Source organism: Mytilus californianus, unplaced genomic scaffold (assembly GCF_021869535.1).
Source record: "Mytilus californianus isolate M0D057914Y unplaced genomic scaffold, xbMytCali1.0.p SCAF_6, whole genome shotgun sequence".
In the NCBI taxonomy this organism is placed as follows: domain Eukaryota; kingdom Metazoa; phylum Mollusca; class Bivalvia; order Mytilida; family Mytilidae; genus Mytilus; species Mytilus californianus.
The window spans coordinates 23497768-23512416 of NW_026262712.1; the positions used below are offsets into that span (position 1 = coordinate 23497768).

Consider the following 14649-nt stretch of genomic DNA (forward strand, 5'->3'; position numbering starts at 1 on the left):
GTAGTGTTGTTAGATGTATCAATTAAATGGAATTTAGATGGGTCTTTACTGAGTTTGGTCATAAACTGTGATTCATAACAGTACAGGAATAAGTCTGCTATTAAAGGCGCACAATTGGTGCCCATAGGAATACCTACTATCTGTCGATAAACTTTATTGCCGAAACGTACATAAATGTTGTCAAGGAGAAAATGTATGGCTTTAATCATCCCATCACACCTCCAGTAAGTATATTTTGTATATTTACCTTTCTCATTAGAGAAAAGGGACTTATATGAGTCACAGCAAATAAATTTGCAATCAGATTTATCAAACGACCATTTAATTAAATAGGAAAATATTGTTTAATAAGATTGTGTGGAGGTGTAGTATAAAGAGTGGAAAAGTCAAAACGAGCCAAAAGGACCATCAAAGGCACGTAATTTATTTGAAACATCCAAAGATGTTTTTACACTCCAAAAAATGGTTAATTCCACTATTTTCGTATGTGTTATTACAAAAATTAATGATAAGTTCTTTTATAGTAGTTAATGAACTCGTTAAAAGCACTGAAAGATTAGTAGTAGAACACTTACTAGAGGCTAAGTGACTTTTTGCCAGATTTCTCCCGTTTACACCATTTTTTACAGTAGGATGAAAGAGCATCTGTAATAACCTGACGACACTCTTCTCAATTTATTTTCGACGGTGGAGGATATTTTGGTCCCTTTTTCAGAAAGTTTATAACCTCTCGGTCTTGAAAGATAATGAGGTACCCTGTAATTACATGGCCATAGGGATTATATCTAAACTTTGATGTTTCACAGTCTGATGTCGAAGGACCATTATTTTCTGTACTGACGTCTGAAGTAACTGAAAATTTAAACTTCTACTGAGTTTTTTATACGAATAAGAAATTATAGGTGGCTCTATCATTTGTCTATGTTATCAAAATATGGAGGTGTATAGTTTTGAACGGTATGTTTTGTCAAAAGCTGTAATAATACGTATACGCTCATATTTTGGACTGAAAAACGATATTATATCACACTCGTTATAAATATTATGTAATTTACTAATTTGCATTTGACCCAGTTTGCATAATAATTGATGTCTATCATTGTTTTTAAATATAGATAAAAATCATCAAGTGTAAAATTTGAACGATTGTGATTTCGTTGATTGTGGTTAATGCGATTGTCATTGTCTTTTATCCACAATTGTCATGATGTCAATAGAGGAAGTTTTAGATATGTTCCCTTGGCCAATGATATTGTCATTTAGACCTAGGGGATACCCTGTCTGTAGTCGTTTAATCCAAGACAGTTAGCCAATTTTATAGGAATCGTCAAACTGTTTATGTAATTGTCCTGGTTGTTTCTGGACGGTTTGAAGTGGTTAGAATTTTATAAATTTAATATTGTGTTTGTGTTATTCTAAATTTTGGTAAATTAAACTTTTGAGTATCTTAGGTCTGCTAAAAGCGGTATAGATGTTCTTGTGTTCGTTTGAAAAATAGGCGTCCAGTTTGCCCTACATACTGAATACTGCATTTCGGTTTTGTTCAACTTTATTTGAACTGTGATGAGATGCTAAAAGCTGTAAATTTTCTCATTAACAACATCTATAATGTACGTCTCGGCAATACATTTTATCGAGAGGTTTAGGTATTCCTATTGGCACCAATTGCACCCTTTAATATCAGACTTGTTCCTGTTTTATTAAAGGCAAAAATTAGTGATGATCTGTCTAAATCCTCAAACATTGTTTAATCGGTACTTACATTGATTTTATTCTTGATAAGTTAAAACATAACTTGATATAATACACACACACGTTCTTTATGTGCCTGTCTCGAGTCAGAATCCGGTGGTTGTCGTCGGTTCATGTATGTCATTTGTTTTTCGTAAATTGTTTTGTTATAAACTAGGCTGTTAGTTCTTTCGTTTGAATAGTTTTAGATTTTGTCATGTCGGGGTCTTTAATTGATCACTGTACCATATTGGGTTTGTTCATCGTTAAAGAGCGTACGATGACATATAATTGCTTATATCTACGTCATTTGAACTCTGCTGGATAGTTGACTTATTGGCAATCAAACCACATCTCCTTACTTTCATAAAAAAGAGATGTGGGATGAACGTCAATTACAATACAGTTCATTCAGAGGCGGATTAAGGAAGGGGGGGGGGGGGGGTGGGGGGGGGGGGGGGGGTGTGAAACTACATTTAAGGTTAAATCAAGACTTTTTATCCATTCCACTCCAAACTATGTCTAGTTTTGGGGCCCTAGTCACCCCTTTTTTTTAAATCCTGCATGGATCCGCATCAGTCATTATCATATACAGAAAGACATTTAGAGGTAAAAAAATACCAGTCTAATACTGTCTGTGTCATATCAAGTTCTAAATCGCCCCAAGATGCGATTTTATTTCCAACGAGACAACCATCCACCAGAGAACACATACATTTCAACTGAAAGGTATATTAAAATGACCGTTCATTTTAAATGCTGGTAATGTCCTGTAATTGTTTTCGACTTTTTCAGCAATTTCAGGATTCTATCTAAAAGAGTGGCGTATGTTCGAAAGAAGAGAATCAGATAACATATTTTATTACTATGTAAATCAACAATATATTCTACAACCACAACAGGTCGGTATCTTAATGGAGACTTTCTTGAAATGCCAATGTCCTTCCCAGCAAATGACATATATCGATAACTTCTTGAACTGGGTATGCACACACCATGAATTTCCAAAATAGGGATTGACATAGTCGCATTTATTATAACTAAAATTAAAAAATAAACGAAAAATTCACCGATTTACCCCCACAAGTCTTCGATCATAGAAAATTAAGCTTACTGTGATTTGGGTGTGCAATAATATTCATGTAAACTTTAATTCTCCAGTTTATGAAAGATGCCTTTTTTAAAGGATAACAATTTGTAACTGTTATTGTCTTATGTGTATTTTATTTGATTGTACATTATTCGTTGTACTTTCTATAAGACGCATGTGTTGGTCCCCTTTCTGCAGTGATCACCCCGTTGTAGAAGGGTAGATCTTAATACATATATGTTACTTGGATGGAGAGTTGTCTCATTGGCACTCATACCACATCTTCCTATATCTATATATTTCCAAAATATTATTACGGTGTGTTCTAATGATGTGCTGTTACACCCTTGTCCAATGTTATAGGAGAGGGCTGAGCGCTTAAAACATGTATAATCAAATCACATTTTAAGTTCCTATTCAACTGAGTCGGGAGCCTGTAATGCAGCGTTTTTTTTTTATTGTTTTTAGCATATTTGGGCTTGATTTTTTATTTTTAATTGTTTCGCAGGTCCTTTGTAGCTTACTATACAGTATGGGTTTATTTTTTGCTCATGGTTGAAGGCCGTTCTTTACCTTATTGCTGTTTATGTATATGTCCCTTGGTCCAAGGTGGACAGTTTTCTAATTTGCAATTATACCTAAGTAAAAAAATCGCGTACGTCCGACCAAGTGAGCCAAATCTGCTTTTCAGGTGTTAGACCACCAATTCAAAATCCCTATCTATTCAACCAAATTTTTCACTGTTCACAGCTTTCTAAATATTTTACCTTAAGTTTAACTTCATAGAAACCAGATATATCCTGAATTGTACATGCATCACCTTTCTACATGCCAATTTTCAACCCATGTTTAAAATCTTGTAGTAAAATACCAACGTTTCGAAGGTAACTACTACTAAAAATATTCCCTGGTTTTCTGGAAATCTTAAATAAGTATACTATAGAGCGCATTAATTCTCAATTTTTAATGAAAACTCATGGAAAAGTAAATTTTGGCTCAATATGGTCTAAATATATTTCTCTTTCATCAACAGTTTCATTTTTGCAAATTTGTTGGTTAGTTCAAGTAAACAATGACACCAAAAGCACTATTATTTGTCAGGGAAGGGCTACTCTTACACCCTCAACAACCCAAACATTCGGCACCAGTCCTTTTATTTATATCTACCTTTTATACTTTTAGAGGAGATGCGACAGTTATCACTTATTACATGAGGATCTCAAATCAAACGACATATCAATTCATAAGTCGTAAAATAGTGGTTGGGAAGATAATACTCCTTTGAGACGTAGCTTGATTAAAATTGACTGAAACTTTCTGAGGGTGTAATGAACCTGTACAACTTGTCGATGTTTATAACAAACCTTTCTAAAATTGTCCGTTAATAAATTTGGAAATCATAAGAAACTTAGGTTTCAACTCCCTTAGGCAAAGTTGACCGTTGATAAATTTGGCTATTTTTAGGTCCTTTTTGGCCAACTGTTACGTTCAAATGTTCGGCTTTGAGCATTCCTGGTGAAGGTAAATCCAGAAAAGCGTTTCGGACGCATACAATTTATAACGTGTTGTTTTCATTTTTTATCAGTTACGAAGTGGAGCAGTAACAATAAAAACATTTTTTTGGAGATACCGCCTACAAATAAAAGTCTTTGTGGTCGTTTGCGAAACAAAACCAGATAGCGAAAGGAAACAAATGTAACGAAAACAGGTTCCAAAGGCATTCCACGAAAATGGGGAAGACCTAATAAACAGAAGTATGGATATTTGGTTTTTCAGTCTGGAGAGAGAAAGACCTTAATTAAGAGAATATTTTTTTAAGCAATCAAGATTTATCTTAACATACGAATGAATTTTATCAACATCAACTCATTCTTACAAAATCAAATATGAAAAAGGAATATATCTCATTAAAGTATATGTATACCCCAAATATATTTTTTTCATATTTTAATAATATGCTTAAAGACAATATAACATTTGCACTGATACGAATGAAACAAAAAGCCTTCAAACTCAGAAATTGCGCTTAAAGTCCTATGTGATAACCTAAAGCCTATTTTACATTTTACTAAAAAAAAGTCCTGAATATGACATGAAACACATTTTCAATTGATATCTATAAATAATGCGGCTGTTCAGTTATCACATAAAACACGAATTTCGTAGATACTGCCTCGTCTTAAAATGAATATAAAAGATAATACGTTGCTTTAGTTTTGATAAAAATTTTGGTTCTTGGCAATGAATGTTTTTTCATAATTTTATGCGTATATACGCATGTTCCAAAATGTTTTAAAAACATGGACCCTCCTTAAGGATTTCTAATTTGTTTACATATTCTTAAATACAACATAACATTGTGATAAAAAGTAATGCATACACAGGATTGTATCATACTTGTGTGAATTTGATTTAAAGAAAACTGGTCGTACATCTTTCCATGTGATACAGCAGCTTGTCTCCACTATATTATCATACCTTACAAGATAAACTTACTTAAGACATCTTGTCCATGGACAGTGATATTTTCTAAATGGCCAGGCTACCCAGCATTTACCAAACCATGAGCCTATTTTAAAAATGGCTGTTTTTGCTGGACATACATCTAAATAATTTGGCTGAATCTTAGGAACGTCTTTAATGCTTCAAAAATACAGGAATAGCATTAAAAGCATGAAATTACGATTGTTCTCTGTTCAAATTTTGATCAAATTCTTTATCATGTATGATATTTCATTTTTTTTAGAATACCTAGACTATCTTTTTGATCATCTCTGAAAAAGACTATTCGTGTCGGTAATTCAAAGCGAACTCCGAAAAGAAATATGTGTCATTATGAATATCTATATGCAGCCTGCGGTTTCTCAAGTTCTGTTTAATTTACTACGAGATTCAGAAGGGAAACTCGTGGCAAAATAACGTTAGTTTTTATGAAGATCGCAGAATGCTAAAACTGATTCAAGGTTTTTGTTATATATCCATTAAAACTTGAACATACATATACAATAAGACATACTTTTTATGACAGTGGCATTTAAACTGTTTCAGAGTCTCTGAGTAATCTGATGGGTGTTTAAGTGCACTCCTAGGCAACCTGTAGAGAAAAAAGAACAACATATTAAACGATTCATTGGTGTTGCTATCCACTATATATATATATCCAAGTGCGCATACAGTTTTTGAAAACCACGAAACTTCAATGCCGTATTTGTATGGACATTTTTCTCTGAATATACAAGGAAATTACCCTATGTAGTGTCACAGTGTAAACTTCACAAGATTTACTTGAAATACGCATAAAATAATTGTTTTCAAGGGAAAGTGAAGTGAAATTTTTCACTTTAAATTTACATAAATATTTGGATAAATGCTTACTATTGTATGGTTGACGGTTTGAATTGAGTTAAAAAAAAGAATATTTTTTTTCGGTAGTAAGGATTTAATTTTTTGGTGGAAATAACCTTCAAATTCCCAAGTGAGATTGCTCATTTGGGCTGAAATTCACATGTCAATTTTCATGACAGTCAATGCATATACCCATCGTTGATGGCAATTGCTATGGATTTTCTCTGGCTATATACAGCGCTATACTCTCAGTAAATTTTAGTTTTATTGATTATACCTTGAGGATCTATTCCATCTACTACACTAGATATGACCTTGGCATCACATGGTCTGTCACCGGTAAACGATTTTTAATGAAAGTAACAAGTTTTATTCATATTTCATCTTAACGCATCAATGGAAGTAAAACTAAAGCAAATTTGTTGAGTCTCCGTCAATTTCCAAGTTTAAAGAAGTGTCGAAGTTACCAAGGAGGCTATCAAAAACCATAAGTGGCGAATATACAAAGGAGGCAATTGAAAGCCATATAAGTGTCTAAGATACAAAGGAGGCAATTGCAAACCATAATTGGCAAAGACACCAAGGAGACAATCAAAGACCACAAGTAGACGAGATACCGAGAAGGCAATAAAAAACACAAGGGGCAAAGATACCAAGGAGGCAATTGAAAACCATAAGTGTCTAAGATACCAAGGAGGCAATCAAACCCTAAGTGGCGAAAATACCAAGGAGCCAATCAAAAACCACAAGTGGCAAAGAAACCAAGGAGGCAATCAAAGACCATAAGTAGCGAAGATACCAATGAGGCAATCAAAGACCACAAGTAGCGAAGATACCAAGGAGGCAATCAAAGACCACAAGTAGCGAAGATACCAAGGAGGCAATCAAAGACCATAAGTAGCGAAGATACCAATGAGGCAATCAAAGACCACAAGTAGCGAAGATACCAAGGAGGCAATCAAAGACCACAAGTAGCGAAGATACCAAGGAGGCAATCAAAGACCACAAGTAGCGAAGATACCAAGGAGGCAATCAAAGACCACAAGTAGCGAAGATACCAAGGAGACTAATTAAAACAACAAGTAGCGAAGATACCAAGGAGGCAACCAAAGACCACAAGTAGCGAAGATACCAAGGAGGCAATCAAAGACCACAAGTAGCGAAGATACCAAGGAGGCAATCAAAGACCACAAGTAGCGAAGATACCAAGGAGGCAATCAAAGACCACAAGTAGCGAAGATACCAAGGAGGCAATCAAAGACCATAAGTAGCGAAGATACCAATGAGGCAATCAAAGACCACAAGTAGCGAAGATACCAAGGAGGCAATCAAAGACCACAAGTAGCGAAGATACCAAGGAGGCAATCAAAGACCACAAGTAGCGAAGATACCAAGGAGGCAATCAAAGACCACAAGTAGTGAAGATACCAAGGAGACTAATTAAAACAACAAGTAGCGAAGATACCAAGGAGGCAATCAAAGACCACAAGTAGCGAAGATACCAAGGAGGCAATCAAAGACCACAAGTAGCGAAGATACCAAGGAGACTAATTAAAACAACAAGTAGCGAAGATACCAAGGAGGCAACCAAAGACCACAAGTAGCGAAGATACCAAGGAGGCAATCAAAGACCACAAGTAGCGAAGATACCAAGGAGGCAATCAAAGACCACAAGTAGCGAAGATACCAAGGAGGCAATCAAAGACCACAAGTAGCGAAGATACCAAGGAGGCAATCAAAGACCATAAGTAGCGAAGATACCAATGAGGCAATCAAAGACCACAAGTAGCGAAGATACCAAGGAGGCAATCAAAGACCACAAGTAGCGAAGATACCAAGGAGGCAATCAAAGACCACAAGTAGCGAAGATACCAAGGAGGCAATCAAAGACCACAAGTAGTGAAGATACCAAGGAGACTAATTAAAACAACAAGTAGCGAAGATACCAAGGAGGCAATCAAAGACCACAAGTAGCGAAGATACCAAGGAGGCAATCAAAGACCACAAGTAGCGAAGATACCAAGGAGACTTATTAAAACAACAAGTAGCGAAGATACCAAGGAGGCAATCAAAGACCACAAGTAGCGAAGATACCAAGGAGGCAATCAAAGACCACAAGTAGCGAAGATACCAAGGAGGCAATCAAAGACCACAAGTAGCGAAGATACCAAGGAGGCAATCAAAGACCACAAGTAGCGAAAGGCAATCAAAGACCACAAGTAGTGAAGATACCAAGGAGACTAATTAAAACAACAAGTAGCGAAGATACCAAGGAGGCAATCAAAGACCACAAGTAGCGAAGATACCAAGGAGGCAATCAAAGACCACAAGTAGCGAAGATACCAAGGAGGAAATCAAAGACCACAAGTAGCGAAGATACCAAGGAAACAACCAAAAAACCTCCTATCAAGAAGGATCAGTAACAAACATTTGAAAGCCGACGCGCAACTTAAATTAATATTTGAAATATGTACAATCAAGCAAAACTCGCTAGAAACATGATAATTTTAGGAGTTTTTTTTTATGATAATTGATTGTCATGTAGTGAAGTAACACCTAAGTAAAATTTTACAGCCTAGAAAATATATACGAACAATATTTTGATCAATCTAAAAGGCATTACTAATATATGATGCGATTTTGTGGAATGAAAGTTAGAGAGAGAGATTACAGTTAAGTAGTAGCTGGTATTATAAAATAATGATAAATTCTTGTGTCCTTTAGAGAATGAGATACTGGTGGTATCTGTTTGATAGTTTCTGTTAAACGTCTCTAAACTAACACGATTATGATTTTTTAACATTTTGCATATTCTAACGTTGATGACGGTATGTTGACTGAGGTCGTTGCTTTGCTATATCATTGACGTTTACCCAACTTTTTCTTTGGTTTATAGTATTATCGACAGTGAAAATGTTGCCACTGTCTCTTAGATGATGTTTTTTTCTTTCTTTTTTGGGCGAAGGTGGTTAGAAATTTGTACGAATGAAAGGTAATATGTAGAAAAATGTATATTTCAATGAGACAGCAACTCATAGACACACACAAAAAAAGGTTTCGGTCGTATAATAGATCAACTACATATTTATATATTTGTCAGTTCCGATATCTATTTTATGAAGAATAGGATGTTTGCAATTGTTCGGAGAAAAGTGATTAAACAAAGTTGATTTTAACAAATATCACTACAAAAGAAAAGCATACCAACCTTAGTCTATTTTCAGGCTTTTCACCGGAACTTGGAGGTTCTGTATCATCGGTTTTGTTGACTTTAGAACTAGACCTTGGGCATTTTTTCGATGTTTGTTGTGCCTCTACCAGTGTTTGCACACAGAACAACAGAACTATTGCAAAGACTACCAACTTCTACAAAAATATACACTCGCATTTGAATCGTACATTTCTTCAGTCAATTTTAAGACAGATTTTCATAAACTATAATCGAATATTACATAAAATGTCCATTGTCAAACGCAAAAAAGCAACAATAAACAAATAAAAAATCATTAAAAAAATTTAGCAACTAACAAAAGTGTATCCTGAAAAAGGTGAAATTATGTTTTTATGATGTAAAATGATAATATGGTTACTGACTTCGTTTAGGTGAACAAAATACAACACAGCGTCGAAATAAGCATAAGATCATATCGTTGTTAGCCGTAATACGTTTATTTTTGACGATTCTCACTACCAACTAGATGACAAATTGGTTAATGCCCCAAAAACGAAGTCGGTGACTCTATGAATATTTGATATCAATCAAACGGAAATTTATATATCAACTACATATCAATTTTTAAGAAAATTCTATGGATTTGTAATTGGACATTTGATGATTTTCACTGATGTTATGTGTTTCCTATACACAAAATAAAAAATGCATCTATTTTAAAAGATTTAATTCAGTAAGATGTTAAGGACAAATAAATGCAATTTTTTTTAGATTTACAGTGATATACTGACGGACTTTAAAAACGCAACACACATTGTGATGATTTTTTTTTACAAAATCATGATTGAACTCATATAACTACTATTCAGGCTTACCATACTTTTTTTTATTTAGAATACTTCAATACCTGATGTACCTGAGGTAATTTTAAAAACATGCCGGATTATGAAAATCGCAAGAATTTCTCAAAGCGATATTTGAAACCCATAAATGATTTTTTAAGATTTTTTTCTTCGTGAAACAATTCTTTCAATCCATACCAACATATAAATCAGTAAAAAAAATGTTGCATTTCTATATTGCCACAACTGAGCAATGAACATCTTAATCAGGCCATAAGAAGATTGTAAGTAGGAATACGTGAACGTGATGTTGCTAGACAATTTCACGTCAGAAACTCCTCTGTTCTAACAACAACGGTATAGACAGACGGGATTTGTTGATGACCAACCATGACCAGATCAATATAGACCAGATAGGCCCTTTATTATTTCTTTTATATATTAATGATCTCCCACTTCAACTAAATCATACAAAGCCTGATTTGTATGCGGATGACACAACACTTAAATACTCTTCAAATTCCGTTGATGATATATGTGATAAACTAAATGACGAAATAGCAACTTTTAAAATATGGTGTGAAAATAATGATATGATTTTAAATATTAAAAAATCCAAATCTATGTTGGTTGGATCACACAGGAAGCTTCAAAGCATACAAGAAACATTGAAGATAGAATACAGTGGAATTCTTTTACAAAATGTAAACAGTGAAAAATTACTTGGCATTTTAATCGATGATTGTCTTTCATGGAATCAACAAATAAACAAAGTATGTACTGTAATTTCAACTAGACTAGGTTTACTAAATCGATTGAAGCATTATATCCCACAAAAAGGTTTTTATTTATTTTATAATGGATATGTACTTCCTCTCTTTGATTATTGCTGTACAATAATGACAGAAACAAGTAATTCAAATATGGAAAAAAATGTTAAAATTACAAAAAGGGCAGCCAGAATCATTCTTAACAAAGCATATGAAACACCGTCAAAAACTTTATTCAATCAATTAGGATGGTTAACTTTTCAAAAAAGAATCATATATCACAAAGGAGTATTATGTATAAGTCTGTAAATAGTATTGCACCTGATTATCTGTGTCAAGTATTTAACAATAACCAGAATGCCAATGCAAGATATTCTTTGCGTTCATCGGACAATAATTGTCTTTTTATACCAAGTCCGAGAACAAATTTTATGAAAAAGACATTTCAATATTCCGGTACTGTTCTTTGGAACAGTATTCCTATAGAAATAAAAAAAAAATAGAAAAGATAAACAGTTCAAACAAAGGTATCATAATTTCTTGTTTTTAGAACAAAAAGGCAGCTAATTATCAGATTCATAAACAAACATGTAAAACCAACCAAATAATGATTATCACAGAAATTTATCTATAGTCTAAAAATCCATATATTTGTCTTGTACATCATTAAGAACATATGTTCATGAAACGTAACACTTAAAATCTTTATGTTTTCACCATTTGTTTTGCATAAAAAGTTGTATATATATATATATATATACTTTTTTGGTCTTTTGGAAAATGTTGTTTGTGCTGTATTCAGACCCCTCTACCAAGAAATTTGTTTTGCATGCACACGTATAAAAATTGCGGTTTTTATCCAACGCAATCATAGGTTTGAACGTTGTTTTCAATTTAGACTTGCTTATATATATATATATATATATATATATATATATATATATATATAGAGTCTATAAGAATCTGCCAACCAGTAAACTTAATAGGTATTGGATCATCAAAGTTGACAATACTACACAAACAGGGAAAATTATATGAGTCTAAAAGATTGTGTAACAATACCGATAAATAGATGGAAAACAAAACACTAAAAAGTGTTGAATATCATCGCACAAAGATGGAAAAACTGAACAGATGATATAAATTATACAATAATTGCAAATATTTCGGCTCAACAAATGGCCTTCCTCAGTGTTAAAAGTTTCAACAATACTGATATATAATGTATAAGGTGTAAACATAGATCAGTTATAATACAGGTAAGTTTTGGTCGATTGATTTTAATCCAAAATCCTGAATATCATAATATAAGCATTAGACTGTAAATTTAATTATTTCTTTCTATTGATTCCATCTGGATGGAGGACACCCAGTGTTTTTATCCAAAACTTCTCCCGATTCTCTCTTTGCCTATTTTGCCATGTACAATCCTGTTCGATCACAAGGATCTTCATGTGATCAAAATCTTTCAGATTGTGATCTGGTAATCTGAAGTGTTGGCTGACAGGAATGTGCGGTTTTTTTGTGAGGTCACTCCTGTGGCCATTAAGGCGTTTGTGAAATGGCTGCATAGATTCACCAACATATTGGAGACCATATATATATATATTATATTATTATATTTTAAGTTATTCAGAGGGCATCAGGGGAGATTAGTATTGTACTAACTGATTTTACCCTCTTTAAATAAAGTATTTATTATTATTATTATTATTATTTTTATTATTATTATTATTATTATTATAATTATTATATGTAGTGACAACGCCATGTCAAAAAATCGTTTACGTCATTTGCGAGACATGTTTACCACCGCAATGTCAACTGCTAATCAAGTCGTCGATTGTCATGGCAGAAAGATTCACGCCATGAATGAAATGCCAAAGAATCGACTACAGAAAAACGTTTTATCCTTAATCCGCATAATAGCTAAAACACACTACACTGTAATGGATGGGACAGAGACCAAATCAGAACTAAAAACATGCCCAACAGAACTGGTTGACTTTTCTGTTAATCATCTAGGCGTTGGTAACTTGCCTTCGACGGTGACACATCCATTGATAAAAGGAAAACCAGGGTTTCAGTGCATATCACGTGATTTGAACAATAAACTTGGCGTATTCAATTCAACTTTCGAACTGCAAACTTTTTTTAGATAATGAAGTAATGAATGAAATTTGTGTTTATAAATTTATTTTACAAAAAATGCATATTTGAAAATAGGATTAAATAGAATAATCTAGTGTCTTTTTAGTGCGTTTTTATAATCCGTCAGTATAGTTCAACGAGCCAAAGTTGTATGCAAAATGTTACAAAAATCTGTGACATAGCCCATTTACTGTACATTGACTCTAAACTGTATTTCACAAAAGCACATTGATGCTATTATATCTATTTCATGATCAAAATAATGCGTTCTATTATAGATTTCGAGTAGTATAAACAAATTCAAATACTGTACTTGTCTGACAGGGGTCCGTCGCCCTGATCTGTAAAGACTGTTTAACGAAGACTCCAGTATGACAAACATATTCCGGGGTAAAGCTAAGTATGTGTACTAATTTATTAAACTGACCAATATAAAATTTCTAAGTTGGTACAAATCATATATGCCTAATGTATAATATATATAGTGATTCTGAAAATTTCCGTTCTCAATTTTATTCTGGCCTGGAATTCTTCATGGACAATTGGATTATTTATGTTTTTGGTGTTGTTTCACCTTAGAAAAGTTATTGAATCTTTGGGCTCAATGAAAGTCATTAAATTCAAACGAAGATTTATTCCTACAAGTGATCCAAAACAATTTTTACTTATATATGCTGGTTAGCTATATCCGACGCCAAACTTATTTAGTAGCACATCTCTTTGAATCTTCTGCTTATCCACTACTTTTGTCTGGATCAGTAACTGACACAATTTAGACTTAAACGTTTTGGAAAACAAAAGGCTTTGACGCATCAATAAAAAAGGTCTTTATTGATAGCCTATACTTAATTTTGATAAACTTTGCTATCAAGACATAGCCTATCTTCTTTTTTTCAATTGAGTATTACTTTTAGTATAATATATTTATGCAATAATTAATGAACGTGTGATTTCTATTAAAAAGAATTTCAAACTTTACTTACAAAATACTTCTCCATGCTTCCAACAAAGCAGGATACCACAAACAGTGAATATTCCTTTTATACTCCTGTGACATATTGCTTGCTTATCCCTTTATTGTACATGCATGTGTAACAGTGTTATGTGGTCGATGACTTATAATTTAATCATAATTTTCCATTCCTCTTGAAAGAGTTTTTTTGTACTTTGAAATGCATAAATTTGTAAATAACAAAACAAAAACTGTTACCTCTAAGCTTTTTTAATAGAAATAGTCGTGCAATATTTGATATGAATACTAAGCTTATTAGTTGTATTATAAAAATCGCTTCAACTAGATTCATAATATTTAAGTTACGACATAGTTAAGTAAACAAATTTATTAAAAGATGTGTGCTTTTTAAATGAAACCTAATTGTTTTTTGAACGAACATGATACCACTTTAAAGGAAATTTTAAGAATACCGTTGGATCGATAACTAACTTTTGCTGGTAGACAGCCTTTTCCATAGGGAGTCTTCTAGCGAATCTTTTAAGTTAATGCTTTGGTAGTTATTACATACAAAGACTAAAGAAAAATCAGCTTAA

The 14649-nt window shown here is 33.2% G+C and overlaps 1 protein-coding gene across 1 annotated transcript; it reads right to left on the reverse strand.

Moving 5' to 3' along the window:
- Positions 1–2587: 2587 nt before the first annotated feature.
- LOC127705982 (uncharacterized) lies at positions 2588–14121 on the reverse strand. The gene is made up of 5 exons (XM_052210366.1): positions 14085–14121; positions 9375–9532; positions 5838–5915; positions 5318–5464; positions 2588–2771 (listed from the first exon to the last, which is right to left on the reverse strand). The coding sequence occupies exons 1-5, from the start codon at positions 14097–14099 to the stop codon at positions 2606–2608; spliced, it is 564 nt and encodes a 187-aa protein (XP_052066326.1). The 5' UTR covers positions 14100–14121; the 3' UTR covers positions 2588–2605.
- Positions 14122–14649: the final 528 nt, after the last annotated feature.

Excerpts from the sequence above, each read along its gene's own strand:
- LOC127705982 (XM_052210366.1), bottom strand. Across the intron at positions 5,916-9,374 it reads AAGCCTGAAAATAGACTAAG|GTTGCCTAGGAGTGCACTTA; the intron begins GTTGGTATGCTT and ends TTTTCTCTACAG. Across the intron at positions 2,772-5,317 it reads CCATGGACAAGATGTCTTAA|TTATAATAAATGCGACTATG; the intron begins GTAAGTTTATCT and ends TTTTAATTTTAG.